General features: G+C 34.7%; 2 protein-coding genes across 2 annotated transcripts in view; one reads left to right on the top strand and one right to left on the bottom strand.

Moving 5' to 3' along the window:
• The window catches only part of LOC112008798 (DNA-directed RNA polymerase I subunit 2), a 32,544-nt gene extending 15,928 nt beyond the window's left edge, over positions 1-16,616 (top strand). The window contains exons 12-23 of the mRNA XM_065781086.1: positions 2,606-2,733; positions 2,820-2,899; positions 3,407-3,648; positions 3,736-3,900; positions 4,039-4,203; positions 4,316-4,390; positions 8,855-8,958; positions 9,045-9,120; positions 9,846-9,974; positions 10,055-10,195; positions 13,941-14,153; positions 16,299-16,616. Of these exons, the coding sequence (XP_065637158.1) occupies positions 2,606-2,733; positions 2,820-2,899; positions 3,407-3,648; positions 3,736-3,900; positions 4,039-4,203; positions 4,316-4,390; positions 8,855-8,958; positions 9,045-9,120; positions 9,846-9,974; positions 10,055-10,195; positions 13,941-14,153; positions 16,299-16,601 (1,821 nt within the window). The 3' untranslated portion in view covers positions 16,602-16,616. The remainder of the gene's footprint in view (positions 1-2,605; positions 2,734-2,819; positions 2,900-3,406; positions 3,649-3,735; positions 3,901-4,038; positions 4,204-4,315; positions 4,391-8,854; positions 8,959-9,044; positions 9,121-9,845; positions 9,975-10,054; positions 10,196-13,940; positions 14,154-16,298) is intronic.
• A 566-nt stretch (positions 16,617-17,182) lies between these two features.
• LOC112026427 (probable LRR receptor-like serine/threonine-protein kinase At3g47570) lies at positions 17,183-21,600 on the bottom strand. The gene is given in 7 exon segments (XM_065781066.1): positions 17,183-17,426; positions 18,186-18,604; positions 18,895-19,701; positions 19,704-20,027; positions 20,030-20,113; positions 20,116-20,343; positions 20,346-21,600. Coding segments are annotated over 6 exon segments (3,075 nt in total). The 3' UTR covers positions 17,183-17,426; positions 18,186-18,227.
• Positions 21,601-22,737: the final 1,137 nt, after the last annotated feature.

Genomic DNA, 22,737 nt, shown 5'->3' with positions numbered 1-22,737 from the left:
TGTTCTGATATTCTTATTTAAAATTATAATATTTTTTGATAAGTAACATAAAGATTTTATTAAGGGATACTTACACTTTACCCACTTGTGATTTGCCTCTAATTTGACTTGCCTACCTGTGGTTTTAATTTTAACACTTCACCCACCCGAGGTTCAATCCGTTACTGCTCCGTAACCCACCTTCCTGTCTGCCATTACTCTAACACTTTTTCTTTCAAAATCAAAACACAAAATAGATCAAACACTCCTCTTGGCTAGATAGAATTTTCCCATGAAGATTTTTCTGCTTCTTTTAGGTTTCTACACAGCAAACGCGCTGGCAACAATCCTTGGCCAAATTGGGGATTGGGATGTACTGGTTGCAGGTATAGTTGTTGCTGCCATTGAGGGGATTGGTAGCTTATATACAAAAAGCCTCTATCTACTGGGAGATTGCAGTCTTTCATTGTGATGATGAATTACTGGAAAGCTGGAGTTTGTTTGGGTCTATTTGTGGATGCTTTTAAATTGGGTAGCTAAAGATACTTTCCCCACCCTCCCCCCAAGTTTTGAGTACTTATAAAACTTAAAAAATATTCTGTCTTTTTCTAAGGTCTTATAAGTCGGAGAGTTTGGTTCATTTATTGGCTGTTGTAACCATGAGTCCCATTCTTAGGTTGCTCGCATTAGGTGTACTTGTATTACAACCCTTCTCAAATGTAATTTTTCAGTTTTCACATATATATCTCTATGTACATTTATGATCCTTTTTTTCCCTCTCTATTTTATATGGAATTTTTAATGATGTACACCTTAGATTAAATAGTAGAAGCTATACTCAAAATGAAGAAATGGATGTACTTTCATGTCTCTTCATTTCAGTGGAACAGATTTTGGGGAATGATTCTCACACTCTGTGAATGGGTGCTTCTCACTTTTGATTTATCTCACTATGGAAATAAATAGTCAATATATATGCCAGAGTGGTTTTGGAAGACTACAAATAAAGAGGTTTCATGGTACTGACATGAGCATGACTATTAGATTATAGTGAGCTGCTATTTTTGAGAGATCTTCTCATGCAGTTGGCCTAAGTTTTGATAGAATTTCAAATCTTTTGTGATGCTTTAGTCTCAGTAGTCATGAGCATGAATATGTTCTGCTAAACATCCAAAATATGGCATGCCGAGACAGACCCAGCAACAAAAAAAGAAAAATGAAGCTAGACCTTTTCTCATGGGAGTGTTTGATCTGTTTTGTGTTTTGATTTTGAAAGTAAACGTGTTAGAGTAACGGCAGACAGGGAGGTGGGTTACGGAATAGTAACGGATTGAACCTTGGGTGGGTAAAGTGTCAAAATTAAAACCACAAGTAGGCAAGTCAAATTAGAGGTAAACCATAGGTGGGTAAAGTGTAATTATCCCTTTTATTAAAAAAATAACACAGCCCAGTACATAGGAAATGTACTAGAGGGGCAAAAACATCAAGAAACCAAGTTACAATGATCAAACAAAACAGGAAGGGAAAAACAAGAAAAAATGGTAAAACTAAACACCATTCAAGATGAGTAAAAAGGACAAAAGACTTAAACTCAAGATTGGTTCGTTCGCAACCCTCAAAGCTTCTAGCATTTTGTTCCCGCCATATACACCACATCGTCTGCAACCCTTAAAATTATAAAATTTATAATGATGATTTTAATTGCACTTCTTTTTTTAATGAATCATTGACCCATACAAAAAAGAAGAAGAAGAAGATGATGTTTATATTAAAATTTAATTCAACCGTTTGTATTAGTCAATTCTATTATGCTTTGCTAGATTTTGGCCATTTCTAATTGAGAGTTGAATCTATGAATGGAGTTCTAATGAATTCTAATCTCGTGTTGTGGCATACAAATTAATGTAGATGGTCAGATCCCCATTGGTCTAACCAACAGATATTGCAATATGCCAATTTCTCCTTTATTGCCCCCATCCCCCTTCTCTTCTTCTTTGGATATTTCTTGTCCTTCAAGGTTATACCTCATTTCGCCTGCTTCTTGACTACGTAAAATAAGCCAAATTTTACCATTAGAAAAAAAATGTTCACTTCACCTCTATCAGGTGCTTGCGTGGGCTTTGTGCTTTGCGCCTGGGCTCCAAGAGGCCTTTGTTCTTAAGTTTGCCTTGTGCTCTTACCAACATTGTTCCCAAGTAGCCTTGGAATAAGAGAATTAGTTTTGGGGCACCTTCTAATGGTCAAATAGGTGCTGCCATGGTTTCCATCATTGGATCTTAAATCATGTTGTACACTGTTTTTCTCTCTAGACCTTATTCAACTCATTACATGAGCATCTGGCTTCCTAATCATTTTGAGCAAAATAATGATTCCATTTCCTATTTTAAGTACTAAACTTTTATTAATATAGATGCGTTGCGACTTTATTACATAAAACCTTCTGTTTGCTTGGGAAACACAATCTTTTATATGTAAAATATCAGAATGTTGAAAATAAATAAAAACATACTGTTCACTTTTATCTGGTTACCATTGTCTCAGTAAATCTTTTGAAAGTTTGCTATTTTTTTTTTAAAAATATATTAAAGTAGGATTATTCTTTTTGTATTTTGTTTTGCTTTGCTAGAGGGCAGGCTTTACGGTTCAGGCAGAAAGGCTTAATTTCTTACGTTTTATTTCGCATTTTCGTGCTGTTCATCGAGGGGCTTCATTTGCTGGACTTCGCACCACAACTGTGCGGAAGTTGCTACCTGAGTATGTATTTATTGGCTAACGTAATCAGTCAGTTAACATGTATTTCAACTTGTTTTATATATTTTTATATATATTTTTGTTTGTAGATCTTGGGGTTTTCTTTGCCCCGTGCACACACCTGATGGGGAGCCATGTGGCTTGCTGAATCATATGACTAGCAACTGTCGTAAGTTCACATGGTTACTTTTTATTTATTTATTTATTTATAATGAAATTATATATTTCTTAGATTCTATGTCCTTTATCTTTATGACTAATATGGTGCCATCCTGCCCATATTTGACTAATTATGACTATTATATGATACTACGTGTAAATAATGTTGGGAGTGATATGAATATGTTATATATCATATTGTTGAATTAACCATGCATTTACCTTTTGTGTCTGGTGATTTTTTAAATTAGAAGCTTGATATATAGAATTGGGTTACTTTTGGATGCTTTGTTTTCTAATTAAGTTAAAATTAAAATGATTTATTTAAAAAAAAAAACTAATATTCAAGATGATGTTTGCAAATGAGCTACAGTTCAAATAGCACTTGGTTCTCTCTCAATAATGGGATGGAAGCTAAGGTCCTGGGTTCAAGATCCATGCTGTTTTGTTTATCAGCATTCCTATCCGAATGAATGATCCATCTAAGAAAAGTCTTATACTATCTTATATTTTTCAGGAATTACATCTTTCTTTGATTCTCAAGGAAATATTAGAGATTTTAAGAAAATAAGAAAGACTATTCTCAGTGTTTTGATTGCCGTTGGAATGACACCTTCACTGCCAAAGCTAGTTCAAGCTGGCCCTCCCGAAGTTCTTTCTGTCCTTTTAGATGGTCGTGTTGTTGGTTCTTTACCTTCCTCTATGGTTGAGAAAGTCGTGGGTCACTTACGGAGATTAAAAGTTTCAGCTAATTCAATGGTTGGTTCATGTTAAATTTTCCTTGCCTTTTCTTCCCATATGTTCCTTGGATCTATCGCTAACATGTGCATGCTATATATGTGGCAGATTGCAAATGATCTGGAGGTAGGATATGTTCCGTTGAGTCTAGGTGGAGCATACCCTGGTTTGTACTTGTTCACATCTCCTGCCAGATTTGTTCGGCCAGTTAGAAATATTTCAATTCCTTCCGAGGAAAGTCAGAATATTGAACTTATTGGGCCATTTGAGCAGGTCGGTACATGATTTTCAAATGCATTTCCTACCTTCAAACTTTTTAGATGAATTTGGGTTTGGGTCATCTGCTGAACTTTTTCACAGCAGATAGGCTCCATGAATGAAAAGCTGATTCATTTTATTATCCCATTTTAGGTTTTTATGGAAATAAGATGTCCTGATGGTGGAGATGGTGGGAGAAGAAATGCTTTTCCTGCAACTCATGAAGAAATCCACCCAACTGGAATGCTCAGTGTGGTTGCTAATCTTACACCTTGGTCAGATCATAATCAAAGCCCACGTAATATGTACCAGTGTCAGGTATTTTTCTTTTTCATTATTTATTTTCAATTTGTATACTTGTGCATGTTGCTCCGTTTGTTTTTGAAATCTCTTTCGTTCAGTTTGTCACATACTTCTTTATAAATTGTAGATGGCAAAACAAACAATGGCTTTCTCTTCACAAGCAATTAACTTTCGTGCAGATCAAAAGCTATACCATCTTCAGGTGAAATGTCATTTCTTTTCTTCTTCTTTTATTTGTTTGAGAAGAGCTGTCCTCAGTGCAGCTTTGCTAATTTAAGTCTCATAAAGGTTATTATCTATTGTTGGTCCTGCCTGGCTGAGATCTTGGGAGGGGTCTTCATCGCATATTAATTTTCATAGGAGTCCATGATTCCTCTGGGCGATCCAAGATTCCAGATAAAACTTTTTTTTTTTAATTTAATTAATTAATTTATTTTAGTGTGTGGTTATTAGATTATGTGGTTTTAGTTTGGGAATGAGTATTTGATAGTAAAGTCTTTGGTGGTTGAATAAGAGATTTGAGGCTTAATCACTGTCTATCCCAAAAATCGATTGGTGTCTTGGTTTAATGATAGAGCTATTATCAGGAGCGGATGCTATAAGTTGAAACTTAAAAAAAAAAAAAAAAAAAATTTGGGAATTGGTGTCTTATTTATTTAAGTATTTCGAAGGTTAAAGCTATGTTAACAATGGCTTTTTTCACGTGGACAATGTCTTTGGGAAAGATTTAGTAGTGGACAATCTTAGTAGGGAGACAATGGATCATCTTCTTCACTAATGTTTTGTGTATTTGGGAAGGTCATAATAAAAAGAATTTGAATATTTGGAGGGAGTGTATATGAAGAGTATGAAGGTGGAGAGGTCATTTAGCTACCTATTGATTGATTGATTGCAGTCCTTGTTGATTTGTACCTTGTCTGATTGGTCTTGTGCTTGGGTTTTACTCATTGTAATTCATTTTTGGAGTTTCAAAACTTCGTTCAATTTTCTATATGATTCTTTGTAATGTTTAAGATACTTTGTGTTCATCAAGTAAGCTTCTTTTTCAATAAATACCATTACTTATTAAAAAAAGAAGAGAATAGAGGTGGGTGGTACACTTTTTGAGGAGGATTCGGAGGTGAGGATCAAGTGCTGCTATTTTATGAGTCTCTGCATCAAGAAATTGGGAGCTGTAGACCTAGGGTGGATGAGCGACTCTACTTCTAAAAGGGAGAGTGAGAGTCGAGAGCTTTGGAAGGAATGGATTCTACAGGTTGTGAGGGATTTACAAGGAGAAAAAGCACCAGGACCATATGGGTTCACCATGGCTTTTTTTCCAATTGTGGTGGTAGGTGATCAAGGCGGATGTATTGGCATTCTTTGAGGAGTTCCATGAGCAACGCAAGTTTGAAAAATCTCTTATTGCATTCATTCCTAAGAAGAATAATGCTTCAAATTTCAGGGATGGGAGTGTTTGCAAAATTCTGGCAAAGGTGTTGGCAAACAGGTTGAACGGGTCTTGCAAAAGCTAATATCATAATCATTGAATGGCTTTGTGGGAGGTGGGCAAATCCTAGATTTGGTTCTTATTACTCCTTAATGCTTGGATAGCAAGGTTAAAAGCAATATTCCAAGTCTTATTTTGCAAATTGGACATTGAGAAAGCATAATACCATGTAATTGGGAGTTGCTACTTTACCTCTTGGAAAGGAAAGGGTGTAGGGGAAGATGGAGAAGTTGGATTTGTATGTGTATTTCATTGGTTTGGTTCTCAGTTCGAGTGGATGGTGTCCTTCATGGTTTCTTTGATAGGTTGGGGGGATTGAGACAAGGTGATCCTTTATCTCATTTACTGTTCATATTGGTTCTGGAATAAGAAGGTACTAAGTAGGATGTTGGGGAGAATAGATAAAGGAGGTTTAATTAGGGGCTTCAGATTTGGTACAATTACACAAGAAGGGTTGTGTGTCTCCCATCATTTATTTGCTGATGACTCTCTGTTGTTTTGTTGCCGATATTGAAATAAAGAATGGTGTTGACTTGCTTTGAAGCAGTAACGGGTTGAAGGTTAGTCTGAGCAGGAGTGAGATGGTGGGCAGTTGATAATGTGACAGTGCTTGTTGATATTATGCTGTATGGTATGGTCTTTATCAATGATCTATCTAGGAATGCCATTGGGGCCTTCCTTCAAATCAAATCTGGTTTGCCTGGAGAAAGAGGGACCTACTTATTACCTTTCACTGATCCTATTAGTGTGGCTAATAGGATTGGGAGATTACGGAGGCATTATTGTGAAGTGGCATGGGAGATGAGTTCAAACATTATTTGTTGGTGTTTTGGGATGGAGGATGCGTGCTTATGGAGACATGTAGTAGCTGTGAAGTATGGTGAAGAATGGGGTGGATGGAGTACAAAACTTGTTTGATGAACTCATATATGTGGTTTATGGGAGAGCATTAGGATTGTAGATTCCTAAATTACTCTCATTTTGACGTTGGTAATGGTAATTGGGCTTGGTTTTGGCGTGGTGATCAACCTTTGTAAGAGACTTTTCAAGCCTTCTATGACAATTCTTTAGCTAAAGGCAAGTTGATGGGCTCCATGCTGGTAAGACAAACTGTGGGGGGGGGGGGGGGGGGGGGGGGACTTTCACTGATCCTATTAGTGTGGCTAATAGGATTGGGAGATTACGGAGGCATTATTGTGAAGTGGCATGGGAGATGAGTTCAAACATTATTTGTTGGTGTTTTGGGATGGAGGATGTGTGCTTATGGAGACATGTAGTAGCTGTGAAGTATGGTGAAGAATGGGGTGGATGGAGTACAAAACTTGTTTGATGAACTCATATATGTGGTTTATGGGAGAGCATTAGGATTGTAGATTCCTAAATTACTCTCATTTTGACGTTGGTAATGGTAATTGGGCTTGGTTTTGGCGTGGCGATCAACCTTTGTAAGAGACTTTTCAAGCCTTCTATGACTGTTCTTTAGCTAAAGGCAAGTTGATGGGCTCCATGCTGGTGAGACAAACTGTTGGGGGGGTGGGGGGGTGGGAGGAGGAATTGGAATGTGCAACTTCTTCAAGATTTTAATGATTGAGGGTTAGACATAATAGCTGAATTTCTCAATCTGCTTGATTCCAATATCCCACTTAGGATAGGAAAGGATGTGACAAGATGTGTTGGAGGTTGAGCAGTGGAGAATTTCATGTGTATTCATTCTGGAAGGGGGAAGATCCTCATGTGTGATAATCTTATTAAGCATGTTTACATGTTAGAAGGGTAATGTTGTATGTGTAGGTGTAGCGGGGTGATGGTGGATAATCTGTTGTCGCATTGTTTTGTTTTGTTTTTTTTTTCTTATAAGTAAATTTTTTTTTTTATTTGAAGTCATAAAATGGAGTCACCCAAGTATACAGGAAGTATACAGCAGGGGGCCAAATCAATCAAATACACAAGTTACAAGCATCCATCAAATCATATACCCAAAAAAATAGAATGACTTCTTACGATAGACATCCAATCTGATAGTGTTTTAAAAAAGAAAAGTGTTAATCTGATGTTGTCGCATTGTTTTGTTGCATTTTACTTGTTAGTTTTACCTTTAGATCTTTTGGGAGTTGGTAGGTGTTACTTGAAAAGGTCATTGACCTCTTATTTGGTTGGAGAAATGGAATTGGCAACATTTGTTGGATGTTTGGAATTTAGTTCTGTTCTGTTGATGTCAACAATTTGGCGGGAACTAAATCGCCGTATGTTTGAAGATGCGGAAACTGCAGGGACTCAATTTTTAGCTTTGTTTAGTGGTTCTTTATTTAATTGGTCTCGAGCATTGGGTTCCACTCGTACAATTTCCCTCCCAAAATAAATAGAATTGTTTTGTGTACAAATTTTTTTTTGTTTTTTGTTTTTTGTTTTTATTTTTTAGACTCCTATGTGCTCTTTACACATGGAATAGTCTCTTTGCAATAAAATACATCTTGTTAAAATAAATAAATAAATAAAAATTGGAGGCAGAGGTAGTTAGATTCGGAAGGCTATACTTTTATGGATTGTATGACCACTTTGGAAGGAGGGATCAAAGCACTAAAACTGCAATAATAAACAAAATGTAACAAAGTTTGAGCAAGAAAAAATCCTGTTGCTGTCATCTACTCAAACAAAGTTATAAAAGGATGTAGTTACAGATCTAATGGGTCTTTCATACCCCTCAAATCTGCATGCATTCCTCTCCCTTTAAATACATGTCATCAAGCAATGAGGGATGGCTTTTTAAATCTCACTATTCTGTTGTTGGCCAAAATATATTACCAGCAAGCTAATAAATCAAACACCCCTCTAGGAAGCACCCACTGAACCTTTAGGAGGGCAAAAATCATATCCTACAACTCTAGCAAACGGACAGTGAAGAAGCAAGTTATCAATTGTCTCGTTATCCATTAGGTGCTTATGTAGCTTATTGATGTGAAAAAATATATTATTGTGATAAAATAATGATATTTTAATCTTCTATCTACATTTATTGTGCAAGGTAAAACCTAGTGGCCTAATATATACTAGAAATGAAAATCCATCTCATCTGAATGGATCTTATGGATTGCCTTCATAAGTTATTTTCCGTTTATCCTGTGTATCGTTTTCTCTCATTTCAGTTTTTAGATTGAAAATATTTTGAGGTATTTACAGACTCCTCAAAGTCCCATTGTTCGCACGAGTTCATATACAAAGTATGGCATTGATGAATACCCATCAGGCACAAATGCAATTGTTGCAGTGCTAGCATATACAGGGTAAGATCTTCAAGCAATCCCCCCCTCCCCCTCTCCTCTTATTTATTTATTTATTTTTTTTAAAAGAATATCTCTATGAAGTTCAGATATGACATGGAGGATGCCATGATTTTAAATAAGTCATCTGTGGAGCGTGGGATGTGTCGTGGACAAATATACCAGGTTTGCTTCTTTCTCTCCTCCAAGTGCTACTTTGACAGGTTAAATTTTCTAGACATATTCTATTGCAATAAATAATAGCTCTTAACATAGTATATCGCAATATATAGTTGAACTAAGTCTCAAAACAATTCAAATTGGGAGTTGGCAATGGATCTCTGTCAATGGCAACGAATCATCATATATTGTAATATATCTTCATAATTTCTTCTACTTTGGGCTTTTTTTCCCCTCCTTTGGTTTGTCTTATATCCACCTGCTTTTCTGTTGGTTCAACCTTTTTGTTCCCTCAGTGTCTTTCGCAGATATATGGATTCCTGTACTGAAGTTTTAGAATAGGTGATTTGTTTTTTATGAAATGAAAATTTTCTCATTAGAGTTTTTCTATTGAAACTAGTTCATTGGGTCTATAGCTATTTTGCCTAATAATCATCTTGTTTTTTCAGAATGAGTTAGGCTTGAAATTTGTGTCTTAGTGATTTAATCATCCTTTTGTGTGTTCATTTTTCATCTACAAGTATATGTATGTATCACTGTTTGTATATATGAGAAAAATACTTGCAAGAAAGTAAATGCGAACAATTGTTAAAGGCTGGGTTACCTGGTTAATATACAAATTTTTAGTGCTATTTTCTATTACAGATTATGATGTTTTGCTCTGATTGTTATAGATGCAGAACTTTATGGTTTTTCTATTTGCTCATTCTAATTACCCGATTTCTGGGCAGACGGAAACTATTGACTTAACTGAGCAGAGCAGCAGGTCAGATCATTCCCAGAAAATATTTCGAAGAAGTAATGTTAATAAGTCAATGCATTCTACGATTGATTCAGATGGGCTGCCATATGTTGGTCAGGTTGGTCTTGTCTTCTGCTCATCTTATTTAGATATTATCTTTTTGGTATTAAGGTTGACCAACAATCTGAAAACTTTCAGACAATACAACAAAATCAACCCTATTACTGCACTTATGATGAGGTAACAAGTACCACAAGACCCTACAACCGGAAGGGTTCTGAGCCTGTTGTTGTTGATTATGTTGCTCTTGATGGGAAAAACAAGGAGCATCCTCGAAAGGTAAGCGGACAGGATGTTTTCTGGTTGATACTTGTCGGGCAATGAGTCAAAAATTTGAATATTTATATAATGATGATATTGTGGTTGTGGATTTTTTCTTTTGGGTCCCCTCTCCCTTATTCCTATCTGTATGCTAAGTTTAGTCTACCACTAAGAGTTTTAGGTTTCTTCTCTTTTCCAACCACTTTGATTTGAAAATAAGAGAAGAACAGAAAGGGGATAATGAGACCAATTGTTATAATTTACAAGATAAAAGGGATTTGGAGAGAAATTTTGGTTGTAAGGGTAGGAAGGCATCAAATTTATTTACTGTTATTTTCCCCTTTTCTCTGAATAAAAACATGAGGAATCTTTCTTTTCTCTACTCTATTTCCTTTTTTTTTATCTAAACTATGAGGCAGGGGTTGGGGGGATTCATTTCATTGTGCTACTTTGACTGTATCTGATGCTGTGGATGGTTTTAAGACAAGTTAAAAAAATGCTGTGTGCAGAGGATTAACTAATTGCACTTTAATGCATTAACAGTGCCTTGAAGAGCAGAGTGGGGCCATCTTTGTTTGACTGGTCTTGGGTTTGGGGGACTCACTTCTAGTGGTTCCTCTCCCCTTTTGCCTAAACCTCTTCTCCTTTGTAATTAATCTTCTGTTTTGTTTTCTTTTTCTCTTATTTTTGGTTTGCTTTGTGCTTTTCATGCATAAAGTAGCTTCATGAATATACATCTTTCTTACTTATCAAAAAAAAAAAAAAAATGATAGAAAGTGATGTACTCTTAAGTTTGTTCAGATGGAATTTCAATATCTAAGTGTTTGTGTTGATGTATACTGTTTAAGCAAATGGTTCTAGATTAGCTCAACAAACTGTTATGCTCGGGTACCTTAGACACCTTTAGTGTTGCCTGCACTTGCGGAAAATCCCTTCGCTCCACTCCCTTACAAAGACCGTAGGAGTCCCAACAAGGTTCAGTCATTCAAAAAAAAAAGATATTTTTTTGAAATTTAAGTTCTACAATCAGACAAGTATTTTTGAAAGGACTGTGTGTGTGTTACATCAACCAATGGTTTTGAGGTTGGCTTAAATGTTAGGAGGTTGAGGGTGGAAAAGCATGGTTTGGTTGTCATTGTAATATACAGATATAGAATGCAATCCCTTTATGCGTCATGTGATGTATTTGGAGAGAAAGAAATGCTAGTTACTTTGAGGATTGTGAGAAATCAGTCTTGGACTTGAAGCTTGTGCTGTTGAAGACCTTATATGATTGGAATTTGGTGGCTTTCAACACATGTTTTTATTTCACTGATTTATTTGAATTTCTTGATCTTTTTGCTTTGTCTCTAATTTTGTTGTAATTGTTGTATACTTCCTGTGTGCATAGGTTGCACTCCTTTTTGTTTTTTTAATGAGGTTACTTATAAGCTAGATGGAAGTGATAGAGCATCAAATCTACAACGTGTATATAGTGAATCATGAAGAGCAATAGGAAGACTTGGGATATGAAGATGAAGGAAAAGAAAATGATTCAAGTCATAAAATGATGACTGAAAAAAGAATGGTTTAGAAGAGTTCAAATAAAAAGAATTTAAGTAAGAAGAGTTCTAAGTAGAAAAAAAAAAGAAAAAAAAAAGGAAAAAAGGAGGTATATGCGTTGGATATGATATTGATTGATATCCAATGAAGGAAAAAGGATAGGCATTGAATATGATAGTTATAGGTATCAAATGAAATGGTAAATGCCTTTGGTTGGATTGTATTTCTTGTATTTGTCTAGATGCAAGTCTATATTGTTGTTTGTGGGTAAAAATTCTAAGGTTAAGGAGCTTTTACTAGTTTTGTAAAGAGGCTTGTAAAGATCATAGGGACCCTATAGAGGTTGTGTGGTGGGTTTTGGAAAAGAAGTTCCTCTAAAGTATATTAAGTTGATTAAGGATATTTACTTATAAAAAAAAAGTTGATTAAGGATATTTATGACCGGGCAATAACTAGTTTGAGAACAAGTAGAGGCATCAAAAGTGAGTTTCCTATCATTATAGGTTTGCATCAAGGATCAAATTAAGTTCATATCTCATTGCACCAGTGATGGATGAGCTCACTAAAATGATTCAAGAGGAAGTCCCTTGGTGTATTCTTATTCCAGATGATATAGTTTTAATGAATGATACTAGAAGTGCAGTTAATGCTAAGTTAGAATTTTGGTGAGATACTCTAGAATCTAAAGGTTTTTGATTAAGTAGGACTAATACTAAGTAAATGGAATGTAATTTTAGTAAAAATTAGAAACAGAGATGAAAGGGCGGTAAAACTTGATGGCAAGAGACATGGGTTCTAGTCAACTCAACTAATAAAGTCTCTTGTTTGTTGTTGAGCAAGAAATTTGAGGTTTAAACCCTGCCTCCACCAAGAAATGATTGGTGTATTGGCCTCATGTTAAGGATCAATTATCATGGAGGGAATGCCATATGTTGAAATTATATTGTATTGATTAAAAAAAAAAAAAAGACTTGATGGTCAATAGATGCAAAAGAGCTAGAGTTTTTGATATTTTGGATCAATAGTTCATAAAGATGGGAAGCTTGAAGGGAATGTGAATCCTAGGATAAGAGTAGGATGGTTGAAATGGAGAAGTGTTATGAGTGTTATGTGATTGTAGAATACATATTAAGTTAAAAGGTAAAATTTTATATGACTACTATAAAACCAACTACGCTCTATGGTATTGAATGCTGAGCTGCTCTTATAAAAAAAAAAATGGTATCGAATGCTGAGTTGCTACATATTTGTAGAATGAGCGTGGTTAAAATGAGAATGTTAAGATGGACAAGTGGAAATATGCAGAAAGATAGGATTTAAAATGAGGAAATTCGCTTAAAGATGGGGGTGGCCCTTATTGATGATTAGATGAGGATAGTCACTTGAGATGATTCCTTCATATTCAAAGGAGAGTGATCAATGCATTAGTAAGAAATAGTAAGTAAATTCAAGTTGAGGGAACAAAAAAGGTAGAGGAAGACCAACCATTAGTAGAAGTAGGTGAAAACTACATGTCAATCAAGAAAGTAACAGAGGCAATGACTTTGGGTAGAATAGAATTGAGGAAAAGAATACATGTAGCCAACCTTGACTAATCTGTTGAGAATCCATAGTTGATCTCAAAAATTTTAGGACTCAAAACCTAAATGTGCACAATAACGATGAAGAAATTTGAGTGCTGATGTAGCTAACAGTCACCTTCAAAGCTTTTTTGTTGTAGTGGTTGTTTTCATCTTTTTCCAGTCAGATTAAAAGCCGCGGGCATTGCCTTTTTGTGTACAACGTATGGACATTACATTCATTCCACTTCTAATGAAGGTCAAAATTGTTAGTTTAAAGAAAAAAGGGCCTTTAATTTACATGCCTTGTCTGGCTATAATATCCTCAATTTAAAATTAATTAGTTAAGCACTACAAACACTGCAGCATACATCATTACCAGTGATAGTAAGATCTATTTTATGCCTATAGCTATTAATATAAATCTTTAGCTCACCAAAAAGGAAAAAGAAAAAAATTGATTTTTTTTTTAATATATATTTTATTTTTAACGGCTATTCCTCTTTGCTATGTGGACCATTTTATGTGCATGGCTATTTAATTAAACTGACTATACTATCAATAGCCATGGCTTAAATAGCAGCTATGTGCATAACTTACTAAAAAATGCTGACTATACCTATATTCTGGAATTAATGTTTTCTGTTCACATTTTTGAGCAGGCGAATATACGTTTTCGACATCCTAGAAACCCCGTCATTGGCGATAAATTTAGCAGTAGACATGGTCAGAAAGGTGTTTGCTCCCAATTGTGGCCAGATATTGATATGCCATTTTCTGGAGTTACAGGAATGCGTCCAGATTTGATAATTAACCCACATGCGTTTCCATCAAGGATGACAATTGCAATGCTTTTGGAGTCTGTTGCTGCTAAGGTACTCCCAACAAATTGAAAAGTATAGATATATGAAATTTTGTTTCCCTAGAACCTTATAAATTAACTGGTTTCTTTATATAATATGGTGTTGATTCATAATCCCGAATGTTCTTCAATGGATCACCCAAACCTTGTTCTACCTTGCCAATGAATTCTAGTTCAAATGACAGTTTCATCTCTCATAAGAATTGGAGGATAAGGTCAAAAGTTCAAAACCACTGGGTTGTGTAGCATACCAACACAAACTTCTTATTTTGTTGTGTGATTCTGTTTAGGCTTGATATTTTTTGTAGATTTTTCTTGTTCTTATGTGTGTGTGTGTGTGTGTTTTTTTTTTTTTTTGCCTACTATATTTTCTTATGATTATTTTGGAGTAGGGAATTTAAGTAACTAGCGGATGCAATTCATTATGTAGAAAGTAGGGTGATCATTTTACAATGTTTTATTTTCTGTGGAGTTTAAAAGATATGTGTTTTCTTTGTGGAATATTGAGTGCATCCCTTGCTTTGTGGCATGATGTGATAGAAGGAAAATGCATTGCGGAAGTAGGTGATTGATAAGAAGTATGGAATCTCTTGGAGTGAGTCTATGTAAAAACAGCTTTGATGTGGGGAATGGGACAAGAATTCGTTTTTGGCGTGATATATGGAGTAGTGATACGAGTGGCATGATATTCAAGTAAAAGTATCCTGTGCTTTTCCTAATTGTTGGGGATGGCAGTTTGGTTGATTATCTATAATATTGAAATGGGTGCCCTCATGGAAATGTTATATTCTTCAAAGAAATTCATGATTGGGAGCTATAATCTATTGAGCATCTTCTTGATGGTTTATATGCTATCACATACAATGGGAGGAGGAAGATAAAATGACTTAGTTCCTGCTGGAAATCATGATTTCCGGGTGATGAGTGGGAGGATGAAGATAAAATGATTTGGTTCCTGCTGGAAATCATGATTTCTGGGTGATGAGTTACTACAAGGCATTATTTTAATTTTTTGGAGGGGAGATATCCTCCACGGCAAAGCATATGAAAATGTTAAAGAGTATCCTTGAGAGTGGTCCTTTCTCTTGGGAGTGCTGTGTTTGGGAAAATTTTGGCAACATATAAGGTGGTGGATAATTATTATTGATTGGTGTTATAGGTGAAAGGATTATGGGAAGTTGTGGCAAACCAATTTTTACCTTGTGAAATTACTTGGGAGATGCAGTCATTAGTATTATGCTTGTTTGGTGTTAGTTGGGGAATGCCTTACTCTTTTATTGATTCCTTGCCTTGTTGGAAGGACATATTGGCATGAGAACCAATATTGAAACATGGAAGTCTTTTCGGTTATGCTTAATATGGTGCATATTGGGAGAATGGAATGCTCACCTCTTTAAGGGAACAAGTAGTTACCCTTAACATTAAATGAACTTGAAGTTCTTTGAAGTCATTACATGAATGTACTTCGGCCTCTATAATTGATTCTTTACTTCTAATAACTTTGCGACATGAAATTAAAGAACAGGAAAAATAAAGTTAGAGAACCTAGGGTTGGCACCTAGGCTTGCTTGGAGACAGTACTAAGCAAACTAACCTAAACCTCTAAGAGTCAACACCTAGGTTTGGCTAGAGTTGGCACTAGACCATGGAGACAATTTCAATAGATATTTTATTTATCCAAATAGTCTCTTTGATAGGTACTTTGCTTATATAGGAGTACTAAACCCCAATTCTAAGTAGCATAGGAAACCCTAATTTCAATAAAAATACAATTGGGCAACAAAAATTGACTTGCAAAATAAAATAAAACTAAATTAAAATAATTTTATCTTTGAGGATACTGAGAAATCTCTGGCTCAGTTTTTAGATTTGTGCCAACGGACTCTCTTTGATTGGTCTTGGTGTTGGGTCTCTCTAATTGTTTTGCTCTTATGGATTTTTCTTTTTTCTCTTAGATTAGTTTAATGATTGTTTGTTCCTCTTTGTTTCTATTTGTTCTACGTTCACTATTGTGAACTTTGTGTATCTTTCCATCTATTCCTTTTTTAATAATATTTACTTCTTACCTATAATTTTTTTTTTTTTTTGAGCTTCCACACACACACACACATATAGCATTCAAAAACCTATAAAGGATTCTTAAAAATTTTCACCACAGGGAGGTAGCTTACATGGTTATTTTGTGGATGCGACACCATTTACTATCCCAGTCAAGAAAGATAATGGAGATTCTAAACCAAAAACTAGTTCTCTCGAGGAAACTGATGGAAAGACCGAATCAAAACCTAATTCACTTGTTGAGGAGCTTGGTGAAATGCTAAAAAAAAAGGGGTTCAATTACCATGGTGTGGAGGTATTATATAGTGGTGTATATGGAACAGAGCTCACATGCGAGATCTTTATTGGGCCTGTTTATTATCAGAGACTCCGGCACATGGTTTCAGACAAATATCAGGTATGAAGTTTTTTCATTGTTATTATTTTTTTTAATAATATTGAACTCGAAGCTCAAAATTTAAATATATTGTCATCTTTTTTTTTTTTCTTTTTTCTTTTTTTTTTTTAAAATATAATTTAGATTAATTTTATAATTATTACTAGTTTTGAGAATGAGTAAGGGCATAACGCATTGTTGCATACAGTAACAATTTAACACTATATACATATCAAGTCTAAATTTTCTTGAGCGGGTAAATTCTATAGGATATACACCACTGTAAGTTTCTTTAAAAAAAACCTTCTTCCCTCTCCCCGTGTGTGTGTGTTAAAAATACTTAGTATTCTCAAAAGAAAAAATGGTGGGTTAATCCCATATTGGAAAATGAGTGTAAGTTAAAGATGTTTAAAGTCTGTACTGTGTATCCAATAGTTAGGCCATTTTGCATATACACCACTGTAAGTTTCTTTAAAAGACTTTCTCCCCTCTCTTTGTGTGTGTGTGTATGTTAAAAATACTTAGTGTTCCCAAAAAAAAATTCTACAGGATCTTTTTTTTTTTTTTTTTTTGAGAATCAATTCTACAGGATCTTAATTGTACATATATAGCTCTGGCAAAAAAAAATATTATTCAACGGTCCATTAAAATACAAGTTAATTAAAGAAGAAAATTTACATACTTTTTTTTTATGTGAAGAAAATTGACATACTTGATACAGAAAAAAAAAATGACTTCCATAAGAAAACTATAAAAGGAAGCTTCAAGATTGTTTATTTGCTTCAATGTTATGTATCATAAACTTGGAAAATCATGATAACCACCTTCATAATAGTCATCATCATTGTCCACCTGTGGAAAAGGAAGATAATTCAATATATTAGAACAATAAGCTTTGAATTTCAAAAAAAATGATGGTATGTTGAATGACATTTTCCCTAAGTAAAAGGGATTCTAAAGATATTCACTATCAATAACTTAATTTGCAACTTAAACATTCAATTATGCGTTACTAGTAAGAAAATCATGATGCAAGAATGTCCACTTGTGAAATTGACAAATCCCAACTCATTCAGTATTTTTGGAATTGATACCCATTTACTTAGATTTTTTTTAGATTTTTTTTTTTTTTTTTTTTTGGCTGTAGATTTTATTTAGAATTTTAAATAAATAAACTTAACAAATTTTTTAAATTTTACTTTCGAGCCTCCTTATACCTATGTCAATAATTCAGTACAATTGACAATAATCTTATGTCATCGAGAGAGACCTCTACAAATCTAGAGTAATAAGATGTAAGCCAGTTTCTTGTGAACCACTACAATAAGATAAATCACCAAATAGAAAATAGATTTCAGTGTCATATTACGTGTTTAGGTATTATACAAGAGTAATTGGACTTATTCCCAATTAATATATAGCATAATGAGCTTATCAAATTTCAAGTGGCACCATTTTTCAGATTTGCTCGAATAAAAAAAAACTAGCATAAACGTTAAAACATTTGGAGTTGCCTTATCGGATTAGATCACTCGGTGTGGAAAACTACCAAGTTTCCCTTTCTAATCACTATATAAATGACCCATTCTCACCATAAGACAGAAAATTTACCTGTGCCTTGAAGCCTTTGTCTATGTACATTAGTTCAAGAAGTTATTGCTGAATTGAGCGTAGCTCAATTATAACAGCACTTATGTTCATCCTTTCACTTGGAACTTCGACGGAACAAGCAACACCAATTCCAAGTATCACAATCAAGCAATTTTGAATTATTGGACTTCCATTTTGACCCTCATTGCAAGTAATGTCGATCATTGTTGCCTCTCCCTCTTCATTTTTCCAAGAAAGAAGAAGAGGATCTATAATGTCAATTACTTGTTCTGACAAAGCAGCTTTAACAAAATCATGAAGATTTAAACCATCTTGGAAGATGTTATCAATAGGCCTTTTTCCCGTAAACATCTCTAGCAATAATATGCCATAACTATAGACATCACCATATGTTGACACCTCATTTCCCATACCATACTCTGAAATTAAACATAACACATGTAATGTGAGCATAATTTTGTACCCAAAAAAGAAAATAAGAAAGTGATAAGATATTTTTAACCAACAAGTCTTCGAAAAGCTTTTTCAGTGGCATGTAAGAAGAAAACAATTATGATAAATGGAAATTTTTGTTATATAACATTTAATCTTCTAACTGCAAAACATCTTTATCAACATTGTTCTTTTAGGGTCTAAAATATAGTGGAAGATGAAGGGAAAAGGAAATACAATTAAAATTTTTTTTATTTAAAATGATAATGATATTTACCTGGAGGAGTATAACCAACTGTTCCTCTTACTCTAATGGAGCTTGATTGATCAACAGAAAAATCTTGGGTAGCATCAAAAAGCAATCTTGCCAAGCCAAAGTCACTTACGTGTCCCATCATTTCATCATCAAGAAGAATATTGCTAGGCTTAAGGTCGCAGTGAATGATTGGTGTTTGGCAATGATGTTGAAGATAATCCAATGCATTAGCAACGTCAATGGCAATATTCAATCTCTGAAGAAGACTTAAATTCTTTGCTTTGTCAGGAGCCTCATCCCTTGGATGCAGCCATTCATCTAGGTTTCCATTTTCCATTAACTCATATACCAAAGCTTTAAAATCATGACCTTGATAGTCAATACCAGAACATGATGTAAGTAACTTTACAAGATTTCGATGTCTAATGTTTCGTTGAGCCTCACACTCAGCTATAAAACTTTTGGATGCTCCATGACGCAAAAGGTTGAGTACCTTCACAGCAACTATATCTACCTGTCCACCTTGATCAAGAATTCCTTTATACACAGATCCAAAACTACCCACACCAATTAGATTCGAAGAAGAGAATCCATCAGTTGCATTTAGGAGACTTTGGTAAGATAGACTCAAAAGGAAATTTTGTGAGTCACTTGAGGTGTTATCTTTCCTTTTCTTTCTTAATGAATAAAGAAATAGAAGAGATAAAACCAAAGTTACTCCAAATAATGCAGAAGATATAGAGATTATTAACTTCGAGGTAAGGGTCAACCTCCTCTTATTGGATTCTTCGTATTTGCATTTAGGAAGCTGAAACTCAGGTATTCCCCACAGAGTTGACCATTTCCCTCAAGAAAAGTTGCACTTGTATTCTTAAAAACTCCGTCTGTTGGCACCTCTCCCTCAAAATGGTTGTAAGATAGATTCAAATATTCCAAATAGACAAAGACCTCCAAAAATTTTGGAACTTGGCCAGTCAAATTATTGTTTGAAATATCTAGACATCGAAGACCTCTTAATGATTCCAAAGATGGAGGAATGAGCCCTTGGAAAAAATTGCGTCCCATGTATAGATATTCTAGCATTATGCAACTTCCAAGGCTTGCTGGAATTTTTCCAAAAAACATATTTTTGGAAATATCCAATCCATCTAGATTTTTAAATTTCCTACTTCCATGGGAAAGAAACCAGTAAATTGGTTGGAAGACAAATTTAGAAAAGTTGGTGAGAATGAGAGGCCAATAATTGTGGGGATATTGAACCACTGAGATTGTTTTTAGCAAGATTCAAAATAAACAAATTTCGACAGCTGCTTATACTTAGAGGGATGTTGCCTTGAAGATTATTATCGTCTAAATACAATTGTGTCAAGGCTGTTAAATTTCCAAGAGAGGATGGAATGTTCCCAAAGAAATTGTTTGTACTTAATATCATATATTGTAATTTTTGAAGCATCCCAATTTCAGAAGGATATTACCAGATAATTTGTTTCGCCACATTTCAAGTCTCAACAAGTTGATCAAATTTCCTATTTCAGTAGGAATCTTTCCAGATATTTTATTATTATCTAGAACCAACGTGGCAAGAGTAGTTGAGAGATTACCAATGCACTTGGGCAACTCTCCCCCAAAGTTATTGGAATTTATAAACAAATTAGTCAAATAGGTAGCATTTATCAAAGAACAGAGAAAATTCAAGTCATTTTCTTCTCCATTTCCAAGATTGTTATACTGAATAAAAATTAACAAAATTCTATCTAGCTTCTCAAAAGAGGGAACTTTTCCACTTAGTTGATTATCACCCAATCCAAGTTTGTCTAGATTTGAGGCATTGGATATTGAAGCAGGGATAGATCCAGTAAATTGGTTACTGGCAATGCTTAATACTTCAATATTTGGTAGTCTGGTACCTATGTCCAATGGAAGATGCCCATGGATTTTGTTATATCCTACATTAAATTGTCTTAATGAAGACAAATTGAAGATTGAGGGAGGAATTGTACCAGACAACCTATTTTGACCCAAAGAAAACATTGAAAGCTTGGACAATTGGCCAAAAGTATGAGGGATGTTCCCCTCCAAGTTATTCCCAAAGGCAGATAACAAAACTAGAAACGAAAAGTTTCCAAAAAAAGGTGGGATGTTTCCAGTTAGATTATTAAAGTGAAAAGCAATAATTTGGAGCTTTGTCATGGAGGCAAATGTCATAGGAATTTCTCCTACCAGCTGGTTAGAACCGACACTAAGCACAACAAGGTTGGAGCAACCAGATATATTGCTAGGAATTTTGCCACTCATTGTGTTGTTAAACAATGATAAGCTTTGCAATCTAAACAAGCGGCCAATTTCTGGAGGGATTTCATTATAAAAGCTGTTGTTTTGGAGGCTTATATTTCTCAAAAAACTTAAATTTCCAATATGTGGTGATATGGAGCCTACCAATTTCAGAGATTGCAGGTCCAATGCTGTGACCCTCTGATGTCGACGACCACAGGTGACCCCTCGCCATTGACAGAAGTGGATGCTGTCATTCCAAGAACTCAAAACCTCAAGAGGGTCATGAGTGATCTCGGCTTTGAACTCAAGCAATGCCAACCTATCCGTCTCATTATTCCCGCAAACCACAGAGGTGACTAACAAGCCAAACCACCAGAAATGAACAAAGGCACGTATACAAAAAGATGAGGTGCGTGAGGATGGTTGAACTGAACTCAACTGGGAAAGCCCCATGCAGAGTGTTTCTTGGTACGAGTGGTTGTTGTTTGATTTCACTGCTTATGGTTCAGTATTGAAAGCACAATTCTTTTTGGTTCTTTGATCAAGGAAAGCAAGGACATTTATACCAAGTAAAGAACAATGACGCAACCTTAGTTTAGTGATGTGGATCGGACTGAATCCAAAATACAATTGGGACTTGCGGATTATAGATGCAGACTTTGTCAAAATATGTAATTGTCTATGACAGATGACTGACACCCATACAATGTAAAGTGGAAGACCTTCATAATTGTTTTCTAATTTGTTAAGTAATAAAGTTATATTTGGAACTCAATAAAAATAATAATAAAATAAAAAAATGAAAAACTTATAATTGGGCCAATATCTCTTTTATATACTTTACTAATAAGAACATATCATTTCAACAATTGCCGAAAACAATTAGAAAAAATTACTTAAGAGAAGATGCTAGGATTTATACGTTTCATATTAGTTCTTAAGTTTTTAATTTTATAAAATTAGGGTCTCAAACTTATGAAACTATTTCAGTCATGAAGTGATCTTCATTTCCATTTTTTGAGTAGTGACAGAGCTAAGAAAAGTGGGAAACTATTGAAAAAAATGTGTTTCACTTAGGTAGTCTACTTTGATTTTTTGACAACAAATTCTTACTCTAAACGAAGTTTGTGCTTTTTACCAATTTTTTATGACTATCAAATTGATTTATGAACAAGTCCTACATGAAAGTGTTGGGTTATAGATTGACTCCAATTAATTAATTCAATTATCCAAGTTGATTGATTATTTAAATTACATGCAATATCGTGAAGGCACACACAAATTACCAAATAATCTAGAGCTCAATGGAAAAAAAATTTGACACGGTAATTTGTTAACTAATTGGGAAAACTTACATAAGGCAAAAACTCCACCCAATGAATTTCTGGCCACCACTCCCAAAAATCCACTAATCAAGAACAAGCTATTACAAGTATAAAGAATTTTACCACTACCCGGACTATCCTAAAATACCAACCTAGAATTGAACATTTGTGCTAATCTCCAATTAGACTTGATCTTGTAGAGACTTCTTCAATTGCACAAATCTCCAATCCGTGTCTAATAGCTTTGCACGAATCCCAATACATA

Source organism: Quercus suber, unplaced genomic scaffold (assembly GCF_002906115.3).
Source record: "Quercus suber isolate HL8 unplaced genomic scaffold, Cork oak 2.0 scaffold_256, whole genome shotgun sequence".
NCBI lineage: Eukaryota > Viridiplantae > Streptophyta > Magnoliopsida > Fagales > Fagaceae > Quercus > Quercus suber.
This window is presented reverse-complemented; position numbering and strand designations above follow the sequence as displayed.